Consider the following 22,118-nt stretch of genomic DNA (forward strand, 5'->3'; position numbering starts at 1 on the left):
CCTCAACACTGTATATTCCACCCGGAATTACGAGGAGGTATGACCCTGATGCCGACGAAGAAACTCTGCCATTTGTTCGTAGGCATCAGATTCATGCCTCCTCGTAATTTAGAGCTCGCTGACAACTCGGCCGAGCTAAATTCTTGATTTGTAAACGGGGCTTTATACCGTCACCTCAAACAAAGTTAGTAAAGAGGTTTTCCTATGATTGTCTTGAACACTAAATGTTAAATATCTTAAATGTGATACAATTCAAATGTTTAGGTGTTAAAGACAATCTTGAGAAGGCCTCTAAAACAACGTTTTTTGAGGTGGCGGTATAATGACTCCTGGTGGAATTATGAGAATGTATGTTAAGTCTTGTTTGTTTTAATTCATAACCATAAATTGTCTCAAGATATATGAATAGCTCACGAGTTGTTGGTAAGTACAAGCTACATAAGAATGAATTGTAAGGTTTGTTCTTATACAGCTTGTACTTACTTGTCAAAGTAGTTACAAACAACTGGTAACATACACAAAATGTACACATAGTTAAATTTAGAAAAGGTGTCATTCCGTGTCATTTCGATTTGGTTTATCTATACAGTATATTAAATTTTCTTTCTTTGTTAAGACAGTGTACAATTCTGTATGTAACACTGTTTCAGTTTGTATGCAATGAGCCTTTGGGTCTTGCAATAGATTTTTAAGTTTTTATATTGATTCGTTGTTCATATTGTGCAGATCTCAGGCCACATCAGCGGCGCCCACACCAGTATGGACATGAAATTCCCCATCAAAATCGGCTTCGTCCCCCTCAGGAGCTACTACCCCTCACCTCCCTCCTTCCCTGCACCCCCTGCTGCCCCGTACCCCCTTGGAACTGATGCCGCCTACCCCCCTGGAGCTGGTGCCACCTACCCCCCTGCTGGTGGAATGCCGTACCCCCCAGCGGGCAACGCAGCCTACCCCCCTGCTGGAGGGTACCCCTCTGCCCCCCCTATGGGGGTGATGCCATCAGCCCCTCCCCCTGTCATGCCGGTGGCAGGGGCACCAGGCCTGCGTGAGTTGGTTTTCTTCTGTCACATAAGTGGTAAACCATCTTTAGGTGTAACAACCAACACAGCTTCTTTCTAAGGCTAATGCATATCTAAGAACTTAAAGAAGAAAACAAATTGAGTAAACTGTTCTTTTGTTGACTAGCCAACTTCCATGTTAGACGCAACAAGCTGATATATTCATATACCTGTTTGTTACTCCATCCAGTTGTTTCTAAGCATGTAATGTTATAGATATAGAAGGCCGTACAAAATTTGCTGCATTTTTCTTGTGTCCAAGAGGTTACTGCAGCTTATAGTATTTTATAAAAGATGATTTGTGCCAAGTTACAATTAAGAAAGTAACGTGTTTGAGTCTAAGTCCATCACAAAATCTTCATAGCCGCTTATTTTCCCTAATTTTCCAGCCCCTCCGTCCTACGCTGAGTGCCAAACAGGGAAAGCCAACATCAAGGACAGCGAGGACTCGGAGTACACCATGGGCAACATGGACTTCGCTCCCAAGTACACTTATTACGACTGGAGCAAGCACCCGGCAGTCTGAGGAAATAACAAAACAGAATACGAGCGATCGCAATGATGTCACGGTGACGCAGTGGTGGGCAAAAAGCAGGTGTTTGGCAATTAACCAGTAATTTGAGCCGCTAATTTGAATTTCAATTTTTGATCCAATCTACTGACGTCCTGGTAGGCAACAACTGTCCAATACCCCGGATATAAACAACAACAGCGATCGCTCATATGTAGTTAGACTTGTATACAGCAACCACCAGGGCTCATCATCATATCATTTGACAGAAATTTGTTGCATGTGATTGAAACATTTTGACACTATTGTGTCAATCTTGATGAAACTGATGAAAATGTATTAAGCGACAACAATTAAAACCCTTAAAGCTCCAATCCCGGATATATCTGGCACACCTATACATGCCCTGTGTGCCGCTCCCAGATATATCTGGGAAGGGTATTCCTGCAAAGTAGCAGCTTTGCGCTTGTGTAGCGCACAAACCCCACAAGTTAGGGACTTCGGCCTTGTTCGGGGGGTTTCTTTTTGGAGGTCAGCAGCCAACCCTGGCACTTATAGCATCTGTATCTGTATCTATATAGCCGGTATAACCGCCCTTCTGCGTAACACACCAGCATTTTATAGTGCTGAAACTCTGGCAGTTTAAGGGTTAACAACATGGTCTCCAAAGTAATGAGTGAGACGAAAAAAAGTTGACGAGTCCTGGTAGCAACCACCCTAGGAACTAGAAATTAAAGTGGTTACTATAAACAGGTGTTCACCATAAACTGATGATCACTATAGACAGGTGGTCACTTTATGCAGGTGGTCAATGGTCACTATAGACAGGTGGTCACTATAGACAGGTGGTCACTACTGTCAATCCACACATACACATGTAATTAAGGGACCATCAGAAAGTAGCCAAAAATGACCAGGTGGTCCCCATGTGAGGTGGTCACCTGTACAAGTTTGACTGTACCTCATGAAATCGGAGGGCACCTGATTTTGGGGGAGCCTTTGGCTTTTACTTTCAGCAAAGGAGCTGTTCTGAATTAATGTGTCAAAGTGTAGTGATTCGAACATCAATGTGGCCTTCTTTGAGGGAACGTGTTTGAATTCTTGAACTGTTTAATGTTTTAGTTTTGTAGCAGACAGTAACCTATTACTACATGTACTGTTGGATGTCCATTGCACTGCGATGATGACTTCAATGGGGTCTCAGGTGTGCTCGTAGCCCAAATGTACTAAGAAGTTTTTAAAAGATGTTTGCATTACAAAAGCAGTAGTTGTTTGTAGCAAGGACTATATTTCACTAATAGCCAGAAGTAGATTTTGATACTGCACACAATCATTTGTACTAATTAACAGTATTTCTAACCAATTTTATATTCACCATGACTCTACAAGTTTGAATGGTGCATCTATACCCTAGCAAGACATGGGAAAGTCAAACGTACCTGGAATTTCTTTGCTCTTACTGATATGTACACTGTTAGATATGTCAAGTGATGTGTAGAGTATTGCACAGTCCAGTATGTAAAATGAACGACAAGGTATCCAGATATTTTGATGTAGTTGATTCTATAAACTAACAGCAAATGTTGTCAGTGTAAACGTTGTATCAGCAAAAGCTCTCTCAAATTATTTCAAGTTCATGTTGTCCCCGCAGATTGCGTGGTATATGGTCCAATACGACCATGTTAGAATGTGGAAAAGCACTGTTTCATTACAGAGTATGCGCCAGTATGGACAAGGATCGCTTTACACCAACTAGCTATGCCCAACTATTATTAATCTTAGTGGCGATGTAAGATCTAAGTTAGAAAGTGTAGTAGTAGTATCTAGTTGCCTGACCAAATCATGCTTCCAGAGCCATATATACATGTATATAACCTGGTATCCTGTCTACCATGGATTGGCCAGGCTCGTTCAAGGGCAGATGTAGCTCTGTGCTGACGGGGTAATCTTTCACATCTAGGAGAGTTACGTGATAGGAGCTTATGATAGTTCATTGGCTAAACTTGACTGCTAAACCTCTATCGTATATAACTTCTTCTTGATGCAAAATATAATCTTGGCAACAGAAAGCTAATCATCTTCCCCAAAGCGAGTCTGGCTAATGGCCTTGTTAGCCTGACATTGAGAGATATATAGAATACAACACGGTGTATTCCGTATAGGCGGAAGGGTGATCCGACCCGCGGGAGGGCAGGGACCGAGGGTGATGTCATACCCACCTGAAAGAAAAATGTTTTGATGCGATATGCTCCAGAAGTTGAACAAATTTGGTGCCCTCGAACAAAAAGTGTTACAACAACATTGTATTCGGATTGCCAACTGTGCCACACTTGGCCCGCTCGAAATGGTTCAATTTACTCAAAGGAAGCCTGTGTGATACAAACTTCTAGCCTGTGTGATGTGGAAAGTTATCACATGTTTCGGAACACCCGTATCGAATGTTTTCGCGTCACAGGTATGACATAATGTGTAATACCAGCTTGTGGTTATACAATTTATGTAGTATTGGGGGCCTGCGAGCCCTTTTATGTAGAGCGTAATCAGCTGTTTCAATGCCACATAATTTGTAGCTGAACCTCTGAAATCTTGCACAACTTAGTATAGATAATGTTGCTAAAGCTACCTCAGAACTTGATTGAAAATATGGCAAGAGCAGAGCAGGGTGAAAATGAGTGAACTTCATAGGACAAAATTCATAGCATGCATGCATTATTCTGTTGTTTCCTTTTTTCTGTTTTTTGTGTGCAATTTAGTCATTTTCATCATTATCATTCTGGTGCAATTCATCCCAATTTCCACCCCCCCCCCCCCTGCATTTCATTTCCTTCTACTGTTGATTCAGCTTTTCATGCAACATTTTTGTCTATTTTGATTTTTTTCCATTTTGTGTATTTGTGTATTAATGATCTAATATTGGCAATTTGATGATATACTTTTCAAAGGCAATCAGTATTATAATGTTTTAAGTTTTTCACCTTATTCAATATAGTTGATGTATTATGCAATGTTAGTGCCAATTTATCAATATTGATTCCCTCCCTCCCCTATCCTCTTAACTCGCAGTGATATTGATTAATAATCACGTAAACAAATGATAATATTCTCACTCAATGATTTTAACTAATTGAATATTAGTTATTTTGATCAGATGATGATTTGGTGACATCTCACTAAGGGGTGTGTTGCAAAAATGCACCTGTTCATAGATACAATGTATAAAAAACTTGAGAAGTTTTCTGTATTAAACATCATTTTGAACTTCATATCTACTGTCTCTGTCTTTTTCTGATTGAAATTATATGGTAACAGGAAAGAACTTTGTGCGCTTAAAAGTACAATTGTGCCTTGCAAAGATGCGGACATTGTTTTATCAAAAGTCTACATTGTCTACATTCACTGAGATGCATTGTATTATAAAAAAAGGAACAAAGTTTGAGAGGTAATGATTTCTTTTAGGCTTTAGTAAAGTCGTCCTTTATGGTATGATTTTTAAAAACACATTTATAGCCTTTTTATGCAAATGAGTTTCAACCTCCTCAAGTCTCGCTTGTTTTAAACCTCGCGAGAAGTGCACGCGAGACTTCCGGTATGGGCTCCATATGCCAAGCTGGCTCGGAATCTTCCAGCTACGGTCAAGGTAGGTTACGATGAATATCACCCGTTTTACTCCATCGTACGGCTTTCTACGGTCTGCAAAAGATACCTGTGAACCTTAGACACTCTGTGGAAGAATATACTGCCTGCATTGTATGATATAAATACTGTAAACTGTCCTAAAATTTACCGAGTCCTGAAGTCATGTATGATGATCAGTGGCAGCAAGGAGTGAATTTTATGATGGGGTGGGGAGGGGGCAAGGAGTAGAGATTAGAGTAGAGAATTCTGAAAGTCAAGACTATAGTCTTGAGGATGTATGCTTTCCTATTGTGCAGTCTTTAAACTGATAAAGATGCGCATCACGCTAAAACTCCTTGGTTTACGTAGAAAAGAGATTATGCAGATCTATAGAAGGGGAGGGGCGCATAGACGCCATAACATGGTTTGTTTACCTTGGTCGCGAATGTCGCATGTCGTCTTTACAAATCAAACAATCATCGTTAAAAACCGACCAACAGTTTGACAGGTTTTCAAGTTAGCACTGAAAAGAATTACGTAATTTTATCACCCAGCCAAGAGCTGATATCTACCATTGATGAAGTAGAAGTAATCTGTATTTATCAATTCAATGTTCTGACATTTAATTTTGATGTTAGGAATAATTTGCACCGTCCCTTGCATTAGTAAATTGTCAAAATTGCCTTCATCTACTAACTTATATCTACTGAATATACAGTACAGTACCAAATATACACAAAGCATTATAGCACACTAACATTTGAAGGCACACTAGTGTTATACTAACTTATAGTACCGGTAATTCAGGTTATGTGTTGAAAGCTACTTGTATGACACAATCAAACCCTTGATTTGCGTTTGAATCACATGTCATCAGTAATAGTCTGCTGTGCCACTAGCATGTCATTTTCTACTTGTAAGCAGTCGTGGTATAGTAGTGGCCGGGATTTTTACAGCTTCCTTTCAAGTGAGAAAATCATGGCCAATACTGAATAGCTACAATCCCTGGCTTCTGTATGTCCTCCATGTACATGTAAGGCAGACTGCCATAAGATAAGAAATCTCGTAACTTCAAGTTGTAATTAAAAGGAAAGAGCACTAGGGGTAGTAGTGCCGTACTAGTAGCTACATTCCATGGTACCTCTGCCCCAGCTAGGGTAGCCCCCAGGCCTGGCCGGAATATTTATATTTACTCACTGCCAGGATGTTTTGGCAGCTGCCAGAATAGAACTGAGTCTACTTTTGCTTTGGGTAAACACTCTCACACTTCCAGTAAATGTGCTACCACAGTAGCTGAATGCTGATGGTATAAACTATAATTTTAAGACATTATTGCTACAACCTTGCCTTTAATTTCAATGCTCAGCGACATAGGTTTTTCCACGTTTTACTTCACCATTGTGCGTTCGCTTGTACACACCGCCTTAAAGTCCAGATTGCATCATGAAAAACGTGTTTGGGAGGGTGCCTTTGTTGTTCTGTTTACATTAGTGTGAATGGAGCTGTTCAGGCAAGGTTGACCCAAGTGTTGTTAAAGGGTGATACTTTACAGAGGGGCTGCCCTGAGCTACATGGAATGTTATTTGTAGGAAGCCAGTGAAAGCTTGTCACTTCTTTCTTTTTTAGGGTGAAAATGATCTTGTCTGATAATAGATGCCTTTAGCTTTAGGTGCCTTTCTGTTCGTATGAATGAATTTTTTTCTTTCAGATATGCAACCCATAGATAATAGTTATACAAACATTATAAAGAACACAAACTATGCACACAACAATTTTTTTTATGATGTTACACATTTTTATACAAAAGAATTTCTAAACTGACAATCATATGCTTGGAGTTGGAGATGTTCAAATTTAAATTTACAAAACCCTTTTTGTACAGGATGATGATTCCATTATATAGTCCTTTTACTGGATGTTTTGGGTGTGGTAATCCCAGTGGAAAATTCTCAAGTTGTCTGTCGATTTACCATGCAAATTGTTGACATTCTTGTACATGTACCTGTATGTACAAGTAGCTACTAGTAGGGTAAATACTGATCTCCAAGCAGATCCTACAATGGCATAAGATAGTACCAAACTGGCTAAGGAGTGTAGTCAGCCAAGAGGTGTACATTTCCCCGGTAGCCAAACACACTCCTAAGCCGGCTTCACTCCTCTGCCAGCTTTTGATACTATCTTATGCTACGGTAGGATCTGCTTGGAGATTAGGTAAATACCCCAAGTCTTTGGCTGTTTCTGTTTAGACATGGTTGTTTGCAGTGATACAGTAGGAATCTCGGTACTGTAGGTATTATTCCATGATAGCGGTACATTATGTAGAGCCTATAATAACTAAGGTATAAATTACACACTGTTTAGGTCTCCTGATATTTCCTTGTCTACAGGCTATGATATCCATCACGTCCTGTCACCTGTAAGCGGTGACTAATTGACCAAAACAGTGCCTATAGGTGTCTGGTCTCACCTGTTGGTAGTAATTAGTCCAGTCATTAGCATAATTATTACTACTGGACACAGCTTGACCAGTGTTTCTGGGAAAGGGTGTCTCAGTGTATAACTCCACTCACTTTAATTTGTTCCAGAGGCATTTGCAAAAGCCAAAGTTGTTGACAAATGCTATGAAATATATTAATAGAGCTGGATGACCAAACCTTAATGAAGGACCTTTTGTAGCCCTATGTTGGAAATAGAATTAAGGTTGGTACTGATTGAGCATCCTAGTAATAGTAGTATATCTTTTTAAAACTTTTAGGGAACGAGTCCCAACAATGTTCAGGATATATGAATAAGCATTCGTATTTGAAGCATAATTGAAGCAAAATCTTTTAATAGTTGATAATATAAAATAAGATGTTGTAGTCATGAGGTGTATCTTTTTTACATTTTTCATGACATACAAAAATGTAGAACACTGGTTTCTTGAAAGGATGTAAGAGCTAACAAAAACTGGTCAAACAAGGTGTATTGATGTCCTTGCAAACAATTGCAAGGCCACACCAATCATATTTCAATGGTTCCTGGACATTTTCAAGTGAACAAAAGTTAGCAAAAAAATTAAGGTCTAATTGAAAACAGAAACCTGAGATAATTTGAATCATATTTAACTCTGAAGTTGTTTTTTAAACTTGAGAACCAAACCAATTAGTTTGGTAATGCTCATATACACAATGTACATGTACAGTAATGATGCTTTAAAATTGGGATGTAAGTAATTCGGTGGCTCTGTGTATGGGGTACACTTTTCATGCAGACAAGGGGTGACCCAGTGTGTTTGGCTAGATATGAGAGCTATAGCAAAGCTGCATTTCATGAGCTATAACAATTTAGCCACTAAGTGTCATGCTTCGTCCTTCAGTTTGAGGTCGCCATTTTTACTGACGCAACCCGCTCTCCCCTCAGGCAATGTTGCTGACGTGATATGGAGCCAATGACCTATGGACGACCAGACCTGGACCCACAGAACCACACACAGCACACTCCAGTCACTGACGGACTCCTGCCACCAGCCCTTCGGTAACCTGGTCTCGTACGACTCCGACCTGGACTACATCAGTCGCTCGCTTCGAGGACAGTCGAGGGAAGTAGTACAGGAGGAGCTGAAGCATTTTGCGGAGGAGATTCAATCGAAACAGGAACTGGTACGTGAAACTGAGGAGAAGTCTGTCATAGATTCGGCCCCACTCTCTAATAATACTTCTTCACAATCACCAGTAAGCGCTAGAAGCAATCAGTCGGAAGCAAAGAGCAGTAATTTGTCTGAAGGAATAATTGTAACCAATCGCAACCAATCAGTGTATGCGACAGGCTCTTTAATCGGGCAAGAGAACTCTTGCGGTTCCTTGATTCAAGAAAGTGACAACTCCAGGTGTAACAGACTGAGTCTAAGAATCAAAACGTGTGAAACTTTTCCTCAGCCACTCCTTGAAGTTGAAGACTTTCATATCAGTGTGTCTGACACAAAAGATCAATCTTCAAGCCTTTCCTTGACTGATTCTGGGAGTGCCTCCTTCTCACAATCCTTAAAATCCTCAGACCTGGTCTTAACCTCTGTTAAGAAACAAGAATTCTATCAGGACTGTAAGGACCCACCCACCCTGCCCCTCCCCGCGGTGAGACCTGATATGGACTCTCCTGACATTTACCCTTCCAAACTGAACCTACCAGGTGAGTCGCTGACGTCAGGAAGGTCGCCGGGCGGGTCATCGCGAGGCGCGAGGTTCCAGACCACGGCCAGGGGAAATGAGATGCTGAGGTCCTTCGCGGAGACCCTCCAGTTACCGGAGTCTACTCTCACAGGTATGTGTTTAACCCTCCCCTACTGCCTTAACACTTAACCAGTAGAGATCCACAAGGTATACTAAAGGTTAAGGCCTCGCCTTGTAATCAATAGAGATTGGTACTAGTAGCCACATGTCTACTTACTAGTACTTGGTTGTGTTTAAGGTTAATGCTACACCTGTTTCAAATTTAATTTACTAGCAAATATTATGTTTTTATGACTTTACTCTTGTATCACAAATAAACATAACCCCCGGAAATAAAATCTCACTGCTACCTTCATGGTTTGAAGATACACTTCTCAACTCTTGCTACACTTCTTGCTAAATTATGAGCAAGAGAGAGGTCCAGGAAATGTGGACAGGAAAACTTCAGTCATTCAATATTTAGGGGGGTCCCTGGCTATCAAAGCCCCAATTTGGAAAAAAAGTACTGTCCAAAATAAGAATGTACCGGGTGGATTTGGGGGCTGATTACCAGTATGTTTATTTTGGACATGAGAGTAACCCCCTCCCTGCTGCTGCCTTAACACTTAACCAGTAGAGAAATGGTATCGACAAGGCTACTTTGGTATACTAAAGGCCGCACTCTGTAACCAGTAGAGAATTAGTAGCCACATGGCTACTAGTAATTAGTAGTGCTTAAGGTTAGTGTCACACCTATTTCAGGCATTTGCAAATGTCTTTTTTTAATGTCATTTTTTAATGTCATTCAAACTTAATCGTTGTTTGCGTAAATCCCATATGTTGGCAAATACTATAAAATGTACCAATAAGAGCTGCATGACCGGCCCTTATGATAATTTTTGGCAGATCTTTTTTTAAAAAGTCTGAAATCTTAATTTTTGTGACAAGGTCTTATCGGCCTGCAGGCCACATTTCATTGAAACCACGATAAAGGTGATAAGGGTCAGACGAAATGTAACAAAGATATAGACTATATGATCAACGTGGTAATAAGACTCAGTAATACTAATACTATATAAACATGATATAGTGAAAACCTTCCACAATATCATATTAAATAGACTTATTGTACACAGTTTTTGGATTTTAAAACATTAAATGCTGAACTGGAATTTCAACAGAGCCCGAGGGAAAGTCCTACACCTACTAGACTAAGAACAGGGCTTGAAATACTTTTTTCTGCATACCTGCACTGGTGCAGGTAACATTTAAGATTACTTGCACCAGACAAATTTGACCTGCAGCACTCTGAGTTTAGGAAGTATGAATCATTCTAGAATTGTTTAGGAACCATAGCTTTTTTTCTTCTTTTATACTTAGTAGGTGGTAACAGTCAATGCTGCTAAGAACAATCCTTATACATCTAAATCAAAGGAAATTTATGTATAAAACCCAGTACATGGACCAGTGTAGGTTAGGTGCAGGTAGATACCAGAAATACCTGCACAGCTTCAATATTACCTGCACTAACCTGCATATGCAGGTGGTATTTCGAGCCCTGTAGTAGGTACACAAAGTTACAGGAAGTGATCAATAGCTGATAAAAACCTTTGTCCAGAAATTCACCCGAAAATGTTGGTGAACCACGGAAATAAGTCAATTGTGTCTTTAGACTCACTGAAGTGTATAAAATCAAATTTTGTAATGCCTTTCAGGAGACTATTTGTGGAAGCCTTGATCAGTCATGGTTGACATGTCACTACAGGCATAGTTACGTAGGTGTATAATTACATTGGTGCTGACGTCAGAGACTGACTCAGTTAAGCCCCTGACACAAATATCCTACCATGGCCTCCCAACCTTCTCCAGACCATAGTTGGGAGTTAAGCCCCTGTCACACATACCCTACCATGGCCTCCTAACCTTCTCCAGATCATGTTTAGGAGTTAAGCCCCTGTCGCACAAAGCCAACCATGGCCTCCCGACATTCTTTAGCCCCTGTCACATACTGTATAGCCGACTATGGCCTCCCAACTTCCTCCAGACCATGGTTTGGAGTGAAGCCTCTGTCACACATAGCTGACCTCCCAACCTTCTGCAGACTATAATATATACATTTGGCATTAGCCCCTCTCACGTACTGTATACAGAGTAGCCGACTTTGGCCTCCTTAGTCTATAACCTTGGTCAGGAGTTAGTTGTTAGCAAGGTCATCTCATCTGTGTTGCTTACGTCAGACACAATCTCAGCCAGGTAGTTGCACAAGTTGTGAAAGCCTTGCCTACAGGTATTGTGCATAATGTGTCCATTGTGTTTCATACAATCGTAGTTAATCTGATCTTTTTTCAAGGCTCGTTTGCTTTTTAACCAGACTAAACCTCCGTAATTTCACGGTTGTTAAATCATTGTTAACTCCCATGAATGATATAATGTTGATCTAGAAGTAAACTGGAACATCAATTTACATTTTATTACTGAGGTATTTCTAACTGAGTTTTATCAACAGTATTTGTTGTTATGAAATTTACCACTGCACTATTTTACTTACAAACTTATGTACAGCCACAGATAATCTAACTTTTAAGATAATGATCCATACCAAGCCACATATGTACCGGTTATTACCAACACACACCACACAGTTCACCAGTTTGACAACAATGCACAACTTGTCTTTCAGGTAGCCCCACTGGTGACCTCTCACCTCAGTCAGCTGATCAGACCATCGCAGAGGCAGAGAGACAGTACAGGGAGCGGCTTCAAGTTCACATACAGACACAGCAGCAGCTGTACCAAACCTGGGGACAGCAAGGAACTCAACAGGTATACAGGCTAGAATTTACTAACTGTATCACAACAGTATATTACCAGGGGGACCAAATTGAAAAGTGCTTTAATAGAAAAGACAGTACAGAGGGTGGCTTTTTGTCTGTCACCAAGTTCCTGACCTAAACATTTCAGCATTATATAGAGTACTGTAGGCAATTGTAATCAATTATACCTCATTGACTCGACCTTGTTCAGGGAGAGTACAATATGCAGTATTCCTGGGAATCGCTAGATGGTGCACACATACAAAGAAAAGAAAAGCAAAGCATGATGGGACCTCACGTGATGACGCCCCTTCCCAATCATCATTTCCTTTTGTGCTTCGCGCAAGGTGCACGCATCGAGTTTGCTCCGGTACGATCCGGTAGTGACTCAGTTTTTCGTTATCGGGAACATCACATTGGTTGAATCCGACTGAAAGTCCATTATCAGCGTAACGTTCAGTGGTGTCATGGGTTTTTAAAAGCAACCCGCCTTTTATCTTGTCGGCATGAACGCCCCCCGATGTTCCATTCATAATTTTCGGGAAATCGGTGGCCCTGTTTTTGAGGAGGGGCCTCGAGTACGCAATTCAGCCGCCTTACATTAACTTAGCTACCTTTCTGGCTGCTAATTTTACACCAGTAGTTAATTGGTTACGTGTACAGCGGTAATCTGAAGTCAAGGGGCAAAACGCCTTGCTACATGTACCATCATGAACGGTGAACTTCAAGTTTCGGAACTCTTGTTCTGAATTGGCGCCGCTGCCCGAGCTTGATACGTCTCCACAACTATCGCTAATATGGTTGAGTTGTGCGGAGAAATTGTGCAGACAATTTTGCTTACATTACATTATGTTTTGTACATGTTTTGTGGCTTATTATTAGCGTTAAGCTACTGCTGGCGCTTCTACGGACGGAAAAAGTCCGTCGCCCTTCTTCTTCACATGGTGTTGAAGTAGCACAATGTGTTCCTTTTAAGTTCACAGGTAACTTACAACAGAGTTGTAGAACATGTTACACATAACCATGATCAAAACTGATCATGGCAGACATTGCAGAGAAGATCAATTTAATTATCTTGTGCAGTCTTTGCACACAGACTAACGTTTAATAGACGTTGTTGCATTGTTACCATCTGGGTTTTTATCATACTATCCAGCTGGTCAGTGTTCTGAAGCATATGTGATGTGATCAATATGATGAGATATGTGATCAATATGATGAGACAGGTGATGTGATCAATATGATGAGACATGTGATGTGATCAATATGATGAGGCATATGATGTGATCAATATGATGAGACATATGATGTGATCAATATGATGAGATATGTGATGTGATCAATATGATGGCACGTGATGGGATTAATACGATGAAACTGGTGATGTTTTTCATACTATGTCAACCCTTATAGTCTTGCTGGTGTCTGCAACATGACGAAGGCCCACAATGTGCCTTGTCCTCCAGTACTACTCTTGATGTCAGTTGATATTGACATATTGCAAGTACTTCTTGCTATTAATGTTTCTTAGTGAAATATACAAGTTCACACGTTAAGGGTGGAACTGTACTCATGTGTGAGTGTAAAAAGTTCACTGTTAAATTAGGTGTTGGGGAACAATGTAAGTTACCAGACACCTTTCTGAATGTCACTATCCCGAGCTTCCGGTAGGTGATTGGTGACAAGTGAGCCATGCAATTTAGGCTCACAAGGCTGGCTTCTGGCAGCCTGCAATCCACTTGACTGGAAACATTAAAATGTGGTGTTGAGTTACCAAAATTGGTACTCACTTCGATTGTATTTGTAAAGATTGCCTTTACCACAGATGAGGCTCCTACTTGTTACAAGTTCAGTATGTTGTTACACACGTTATGGGGATTCCGGAGGAATCTAACACAGTTGACTTCATGTTTTGCATGAACCACACCAATTCAAATGTATTATTGGTATGTTGGTACTCTTTGGTTTATTTAGAGCCACAGTTAGCTTGAATTTCAGCTATTGTTTCCTGTGGTCGATAGATGGCTTGGGCGCTCTTATATTAGCCCAGTCGTTCAACACATGCATGCTATACATTGCCTTACCTTACATTGTACCCGTTACAATTGTTGTGCAATAAACATTGATTTGTTTTATTGTTATAGGCTGTTCTTTCACGAGGATCAGCCACTTCATCTAATGTCTAATGTCTAATGAAGGGAAACAAGAGGTTGTGTTTTTCTCCTCAAAGGTCACTTGAGGATGTCTCCTTCCTCTTGGGAAAAGGGGGGGGGTAAGTTGACGGGACTGGACAATGTTTACCAAGTCCTAAGAATTAATGCTTTTTCAGTGTTTGTTCATCAGGCACTCAGTGTTATCTAACAGTTATTCTGGTAGGACATTAGGTCACGAGAACTGACCTTCTTAGACTATAACTGATACTTCAGTTGATACCTGTGCTGTCCAGATACAGCTTTGGAGTCTGCATATTGTACTCTCCCTGAACAAGGTCGAGTCAATGAGGTATAATTGGGGGTTATGCTAAGATGTACTTACCATCTACAGTATAATCTGAATTATACCTCATACGAGACCTTGTTCAGGTATATCTTCCCACCCTCAGTAACTTATGTTCAGCTGCAGGGATTTAGTGAACATTACCCACCCATGGACAGCACAGACTTATTTATCTACTCTCGCACTCAGTCAATGATGATTGGGAAGGGGCGTCATCACGTGAGGTCCCATCATGCTTTGCTTTTCTTTTCTTTGTATGTGTGCACCATCTAGCGATTCCCAGGAATACTGCATATTGTACTCTCCCTGAACAAGGTCTCGTATGAGGTATAATTCAGATTATACTGTAGATGGTAAGTACATCTTAGCATAACCCCCAATTGTCTAAGAAATCTTTCATTGTTTTATTCAATGCTTTTCTGATTGCCTGCATTTTGCTTGCCTTGGTTTAAATTCCTCCGTCTTACTGTTTTAGTTAAAAATAAATTCGTCCTTCTTAACATTTCAGACCAGCCCACCAACTGTGAGACAATCCCCGTACATGTTCGAACCTCCCACCAAGCTTCCTGTACAGAACACAGAACACATCGCCAACTACAATACCGCAAACATGTCAACAACAATAACAACAACGGAAACAATGGTGGAACCCCAGTCGCCCTCCCCTGCGGAAAACGGGGACGTCGCCTACTTTGGAGGGGTGAAGCTCTTCCGGAGTCCCGTGGAATCCGTAACCACGGTGAGAAGGACAACCCCATCCCCCACAGTCAGCACTGACAAGCCTCGACACAAGAGTAAGAACGTCGGAAGGTCAGTGACAAAAAAGAAGCCACCGAAATCCAGCACAAGGTACCACGAGAGCCGTAGGTCGTCGTCCGGAAGCCAGGCAAGCAGTCGGACAAGCGAGCGCACAAGAAGTTCATCGTTCAGTAGTCAGGCCAGCGACATTAGCACAACAACCACGGCAAGTTCTAGCACCCTGACAGGGCAGGAGGACGGGGGAGGGACAGAGCACAGCGGGGACTCGAGCGAGGAAGTAGTACGGTCGACGCTAAAGCGGAGAGAAAGCGAGACGAGCACGGACTCGGAGATGGCCACCCTAGGCCAGTCCCTTCTGGCTTCTCAAGTAAGCCAGGAGACAAGCTACGTCCAGAAGGTCGCCCAGTGGGGCCGGGCGGAAACAAATTCCCACGGCGCGGAAGACGAAATCGATGGCGACAAAACGCCGCAGCCCGAACCCTCCAAGAGCACGGATTCCGGTATCGACATTCCTGTCGACGGTCTGGCGGTTTTTCAGCCAATCGGTAGCTCTACACCCTGGCGGTTTGCCAATCAGAATGGAGCGACTGTCGTTCCCGCCGCGAACAACGTCGGATTCCTCGTTCCGGTCAGGCTGCAACAGGACACAGAATACGAACAAGGCGTTTATAACACCACCCACCAGGAAACCGTTGAGGAACACACTAGTAGTAGTAGTAGCACACATAACAGGTTGATGGAAGAAACCACTGCCATGCTAAGGGAGGGGGCAGCTAAACTCCAAAAGGCCCTGATGGAGAAGGCCAAGCTGGAGGGCCAGCTGGAGATGCTGTCCACCGAGGCTGAGACGGTGATGCGAGAAAGGGCGGAGCTTCAGTCACAGCTTGTAGAGTTACAGAAGACTCTGGAGGAGCTACGAACGAGCGGCCATGGGGAGACGAAAGACACGAGGGCTCTGTCAAACGAGCTGCAAGTCGTCAAGCAGAACAAGGAACATCTCGAGAAAATGTTACAAGACCTGCAGCTGCAGTTGGAAAGCAAGGCGCAGACCATACAGGTTCTCAATGACGAACTGCACGCAGCTCACGAGTCAAACTCCAAGCTTCTGGAAAAGGCGGAAGAGCTGAAGAGGGAACTTGAGGGAAAGGAGACGAGTCTCGAGGAAATGAAGACCCAGCTTTCGGGACTGCAGGTGCAACTCAAGGAGGTCCAGCAGGAGAGACTTCAGTCACAGAGCGAACTGAACGTAGCTCAAGGTTTGTTTGTTTGTTTGTTTTATTGGGATCTCCATCAGTGATACTTAATGTAGTTCTTCTTGGAGTCCTACAATTCATAAACAATAAAACAAATCTTGTACAAATAATAAACCAAAAAGTAACAAAATCAACTGAGCTAAGTTAACATAAAGTGAATGTGGGAGGTCAAATTAAAATGTCACAAACCATTACCTAGATTTTGTATGCAGAAGATGAATAAAAATAATAATTTACAAAACATAATTGATTCTACTTCCAAAAATAATTTCATCAAGTTGGTAGATCATAGGACATAAGAAATTTCTTTTACACACATCAACCAGTTTTTCTCACCTGATGACGTTTTGATGTCTGTCAGACTTCTTCCACAGAGCTTCTAACTGGAGTTCAGCTTCTCCTATTAGCAGAAGCATAACTGTAGTTATAAGCTCTGAAAGATGTCTGACAGACATCGAAACGTCATCAGTAGGTGAGAAAGCTGGTCGTGTAAAAGAAAATTCTTATTGTCCTATAATTGATTTTAACATTAATTGATCGCAGGTGATGTGGAATCATTGGTGAGCGCTAAGGACTGGTTCCAAGAGCAGCTGAAGTTCACACAGGAAGCGCGGGCACAGCTTCAAGGGGAGCTAACGACTTTCCAGACCAGCTACGTCTCGCAGGCGGCCGTCGTGGAACAGCTGAAAAGCGACAACGCAAACCTACGCCAGCAGGTGCTGGACACCCAGCAAGCTGCCATGAAAGGGAAGGAGGACCTCGCGAAACATCTGGAGATGATCGAAGCTGAGATGCTCTCGCGGGAGGCAGCGTTCGAACAGCTTCAGCGCGAGAAGTCGGCGATCGAAGACACCTTCTCGGAGCGTCTGGAGTCCATACAAGGCGAGAAGGCGCAGCTTTCCAGCATCGTATCCACGGTGAGCGAGCTTCAGCACGAGCTGGAGAACGTGAAACAGGAGCTACGCAGGAAAGTCGCAGCGGTGAACGTATTGGAACGGGAGCAGAGGGAACTCGTGAAGAGACTGACCCTGACCCAGGAGTGTCTGGCAGAGCGGGACAAGTCCATCGAGACTCTGCAGGTAGGGTTACCCGGTTTTTCTTGTTGGACTGGTCCAGAAAAAAAATCAGTGGACCGGATCTTGGGCCGATTAGACAATAATAAGATTATATTGTCAGGCATTCACATGTTTGGGGCTTACCGGTCCAAAAAAAAGAATAAGCAAAGTAGAGTAGAGTTTATAGTCATTTCTACCAAGTTTCTACAGTCAAACATAGTAGAATGCCACTGACATTAGGGGTGACACAAAACCGTTTTTCTTGTTGGACTGGTCCAGAAAAATTGGATAGGAAAAAAATCAGTGGACCGGATCTTGGGCCGATTATACAATGAATAGATTATATTGTCAGGCATTCACACGTTTGGAGTTTACCGGTCCAAAAAAATAACAAGCGCGAAGTAGAGTAGAGTTTATAATCATTTCTACCAAGTTTCTACAGTCAAACTTGGTCTAAGTTAACAGAGGCAGATAGTGTCGTTTACATAAACTTAAAGATAGGATTGTAAAATGCCATTGGGAGTCGGATACTTCACCAAACAGATCTCTTTGTAGCAAAATGCACCATTGTTTTGAGTACAACTTTTTTAGAATAAAGGTTCAGGTCCGGACCGGGACCTGATCCTCTGAACCTGAACCAGACCTGGAACTGAATTTTTGTACCGGTACCCACCCCTATCTGCAGGGCAAGTCCGTAGAAGCGGAGATGAAACTCCGGGCGGCGCAGGGCGACGTGCGCTCCAAAGAAAACGAGATCCAAGCCCTCCGAGAGGAGAAGACGGCAGTGGAAGTGGCGCTGGCAGCCGTGCAGGAGGAGAAAAGGAGCTTCGACACCGCAACCAAACAGCTACAGGTTTGTGAGAGCCTTTGTTTATAGTAGTTGTTAACACTTGAAAAACCCAAATTGGCTAAGCAATGCTGACCACTTTCCATTGAGGCCATAAGGGAAAACTTAAGGTTTAGACAAAATATCATTAACAAAGATGCAGATTATAGTCATTGAAGTCAGAACTCATACAAGGAACACACGTCCTTAAATATTGTGTAGTACAAAAGGCATGAACTACCAGAAGTAGGACATTTGACACAGCAACCAAACAGCTGCAGGTTTGTTTTACCCTTTCTTTATTCATTGAAAATGAGGTTATGAGGGAAGAGGTCTTATGCATAAGAGTCACAGTAAAACAAAGGATAGAGTCTTGTCCTAGTACATAACTATAGTCCTAATACATAACTATAAGTCTGTGACCTATATTCATATAGAACACAACTCAAAATATCAAAATAGCAAAATATCATGTTGGATGCAGATTCTTGAACCTATTTATAAGTATAGTATAACTTATACCTCCCTTTTGATGTTTTGAAACCAACAGTAATGAAACTAACACTGCAACTTTAACACACACTAGCTTTTATAGGCAAAATCTCTGGTTATTTTTGTTGCCCAAGCTTTTGTTTTAGTCTCTTCCCAATCAAAAGCCTCCACAACTGCATGCAAGCACGTCTGACTGTTTCATGATGTGACCAACAGATGATAAACTAAATAGTGGAGTGAATGAAAAGAATATAGCCAAACGGCATTACATACATGTATTTCCATGGACATTGTAGGCTCTGTCTTCAAGAAAGTTACTCTTCTTCAGCGACACTAAAATGAACTGACAGAACAAAACAACACTCAACCGGTTTTTCTAGTTAAATGTTTTTATGTTCTGTCCATTCTAATCTAATGGCGCTGAAGAAGAGTGAAATGTCAGTGGTTGTTTTTAGATCTAAACCTTTCACAGTGTGTTGTTAATGATGGTGTTTTTCTCTATCTTGTACTTAAGAAATTTATGTAAATGACTTCAGAATCTGTAGTGCCCAATATAACACATTTATATATTAAACTCCTAATAAGTCCTATAAATAATATAGTATAATAGCACCTCGAATTCCCTAGCACAATTACATTTAAGCAGCACCTCTTTACAATGTAATTCTGAAGTGCTCAACTTATGTTGATAGTTGTTTTTGAGACGTAAAGCTGTGATTTGTTTAATAGGTAACATGTACTTTTGGGGCGGGGGCTTTTGCTTTTCAGCGGGAGCGCTGATTAACGATTTTCAACATGGGCTATGCAGTTAAAGAGACAAAGCCCCCTCTCCCAGCAGAGATAACATTAGCCTATTTTGAAACTTGCCAATCAGTGCTGCCACTCTAGAAGTCTGCAAAGGATGATCCTTCCACAAAGACTTCGAGCAGGGCTGGCTTTTGTTTCATGGGGGTGGGGTGGGGGTGGGGGTGGTGGGGAACTCCCTTTTTAGCTGAAGGCCCTTCCACTGCAAACTACCTTTCTTGTCGGCATTAGAGAATCTTAGCCAACATTGAAAATCGTGGACTATAGCACCTCCCCTCCCAACTAAAATAAAAACCTACCCCGCTCAAAGTCAGCGAGGGAGGCGAGAGAAGTATGCTGTTATTTAACTTTTTGTACATGTACATGTACATGTACATTCAAACATTTCTCCACAATCTATCTGTTGATACTGGTAAACTAAGATTGTATAAGCATCTCAAATCTGTGTACACCATGGAAAATTATCTACACACCAAAGACTTTGATATAAGATCAGCTATATGTAAGCTCAGAGTAAGCGTACATACGTTAGAAGTAGAAAGAGGTAGATACAAACAATTACCTGTTAACGAGAGGATATGTAAATATTGTACAGGAAAAGCAGTGGAAGATGAAATGCACTTTATTTGTCATTGTCCACACTACAGTACCGAAAGAGACAAACTATTTAAACTAGTCACCAAAATTTTTCCGAGCTTTGCACATTGACTACAAAAAACTGTCTTCCTGTTAGCACCACCCAACGCATATGTCTCCCAAAATGTTGGAAATTTCATCCTCCACTGTATGCAGAAAAGAAATCAAACCCAATAGCATTTATTTTAGATTAGAAGTATCTCTAGTTGATGACTCCTATTTTACTTAATGTTCAATTTGTTATTGTATCATTATCATCGTACTTTCATACATGTATTTTTGCAATTAGCCTTCGGGCATGAGTTTGCAATAATAAAGTTTTAACTTTTTGTTGATGTTGTGTTGTACTGTGTGTGTGTACAGGAGGATATGGGGAAGGTGGACGTAAGATTCCGTCAGATGAAACTGGAAGTGTCCACAAAAGCAGAACAGCTGGAACTGGTACAACAGGAGAAGAACAAGGTAGGTTTTGTTGTTAGCATGTTGTAGGTGTCAGGACTGTGTCTAAGACCTGTCATCCTTTAGGATGGGAATTTGCTCATTGAAGTTAAAGTACAGATGCTTTGGGGTGGTGCCCCAAAGGCTAGTGGACAGAGTGGGACAGATAAAGGTATAAAGCTAGATATAGTCCTGGTCAATCCTGATCAGACATATGCTGTTCAGTTTCTGCTGCCATTTTGGGATAGATTATTTGTTCAGTTTGCTATGAAAAATCACAGGACTTATTTTCAACATTACAAATGAATTTCGGAAGAAGTTAACATTCTGCATATGCATGTAGTTAAGACAATTATTCTTGTATCTGCCTATAGAACAACTGAACAAGGCACAAGTTTATTCATAAGAAGTTGATAGATATACCCCTGTAGTAAGTGTTCAGTTGTAGGTTGCTTTAGGCCGTAGCTGTATGTTTTCAGCTTTTGTTTGCTATTATTAGCCAGCATAAATGTTTCTGTATTTTTTTCCAGCTTCAAGCAGAGTTGTCAGCCCTGCAGGAGGAGTTGTCAGAGCAGCAGCACCACCTGGAGACCTACAACAGTACTGCAGCAGGGAAGGACCAGCTGGTGGAGGAGCTCCGCGCCAGCCGAGTGGTGTTGGAGGGGGAACTCAGCGGCCTCAAGCAGCAGCTGCACGAACTGCAGGTGAACAGAATCCACTTAGCCTTAACTCGAAAGCTCATAATTATGTGTTGTTAGAAATCATTCTGTAATACTAAAAGGACACAATGAAATCTGTATCTCTGTTATACTTTATCTGACATTTACCTCCTTAATGACCCCAATGAAGAGCATGCCTGTAGGCCAATTGGAGATTCCCATGAATAGATAAAGGTTGTAACAATTCTGAAACAAGTTGATCTGTAATTTACAACACATAAATTAAATTTGACTTACCCAAATTTTCAGCTGATCATCTCCAGTCTCTGTCAAGGTATGAACAATCCGCTGCTGCTGTGACATCACGTTACCACGTACTTAGTGACATCTATAAATACCAGTATCTTTTTTCGGAGCTTTGTTACCATCCTTAAATATTGGGTACCAGCCCATCTACTACTTATGATCCACAGCTCACCGAGCTGAGCTTGACCAGGCAAAGAAATAGATTGGTAA

The 22,118-nt window shown here is 41.5% G+C and overlaps 2 protein-coding genes across 3 annotated transcripts in view; both read left to right on the forward strand.

Moving 5' to 3' along the window:
* Positions 1-4,830, forward strand: part of LOC118425911 (arrestin domain-containing protein 3-like) — an 11,815-nt gene extending 6,985 nt beyond the window's left edge. For both annotated transcript variants that reach the window (XM_035835066.1, XM_035835065.1), the window contains exons 8-9: positions 727-1,045; positions 1,448-4,830. In XM_035835066.1, coding sequence (XP_035690959.1) covers positions 727-1,045; positions 1,448-1,584 — 456 coding nt within the window. In that variant the 3' untranslated portion in view covers positions 1,585-4,830. The remainder of the gene's footprint in view (positions 1-726; positions 1,046-1,447) is intronic.
* A 272-nt stretch (positions 4,831-5,102) lies between these two features.
* LOC118425317 (golgin subfamily A member 3-like) overlaps positions 5,103-22,118 on the forward strand; it is a 30,336-nt gene continuing 13,320 nt past the window's right edge. The window contains exons 1-8 of the mRNA XM_035834124.1: positions 5,103-5,206; positions 8,587-9,483; positions 12,052-12,194; positions 15,189-16,695; positions 17,236-17,771; positions 18,433-18,600; positions 20,869-20,967; positions 21,474-21,647. Of these exons, the coding sequence (XP_035690017.1) occupies positions 8,622-9,483; positions 12,052-12,194; positions 15,189-16,695; positions 17,236-17,771; positions 18,433-18,600; positions 20,869-20,967; positions 21,474-21,647 (3,489 nt within the window). The 5' untranslated portion in view covers positions 5,103-5,206; positions 8,587-8,621. The remainder of the gene's footprint in view (positions 5,207-8,586; positions 9,484-12,051; positions 12,195-15,188; positions 16,696-17,235; positions 17,772-18,432; positions 18,601-20,868; positions 20,968-21,473; positions 21,648-22,118) is intronic.

The sequence above is a fragment of the Branchiostoma floridae genome, chromosome 11 (assembly GCF_000003815.2).
Source record: "Branchiostoma floridae strain S238N-H82 chromosome 11, Bfl_VNyyK, whole genome shotgun sequence".
In the NCBI taxonomy this organism is placed as follows: Eukaryota; Metazoa; Chordata; class Leptocardii; order Amphioxiformes; family Branchiostomatidae; genus Branchiostoma; species Branchiostoma floridae.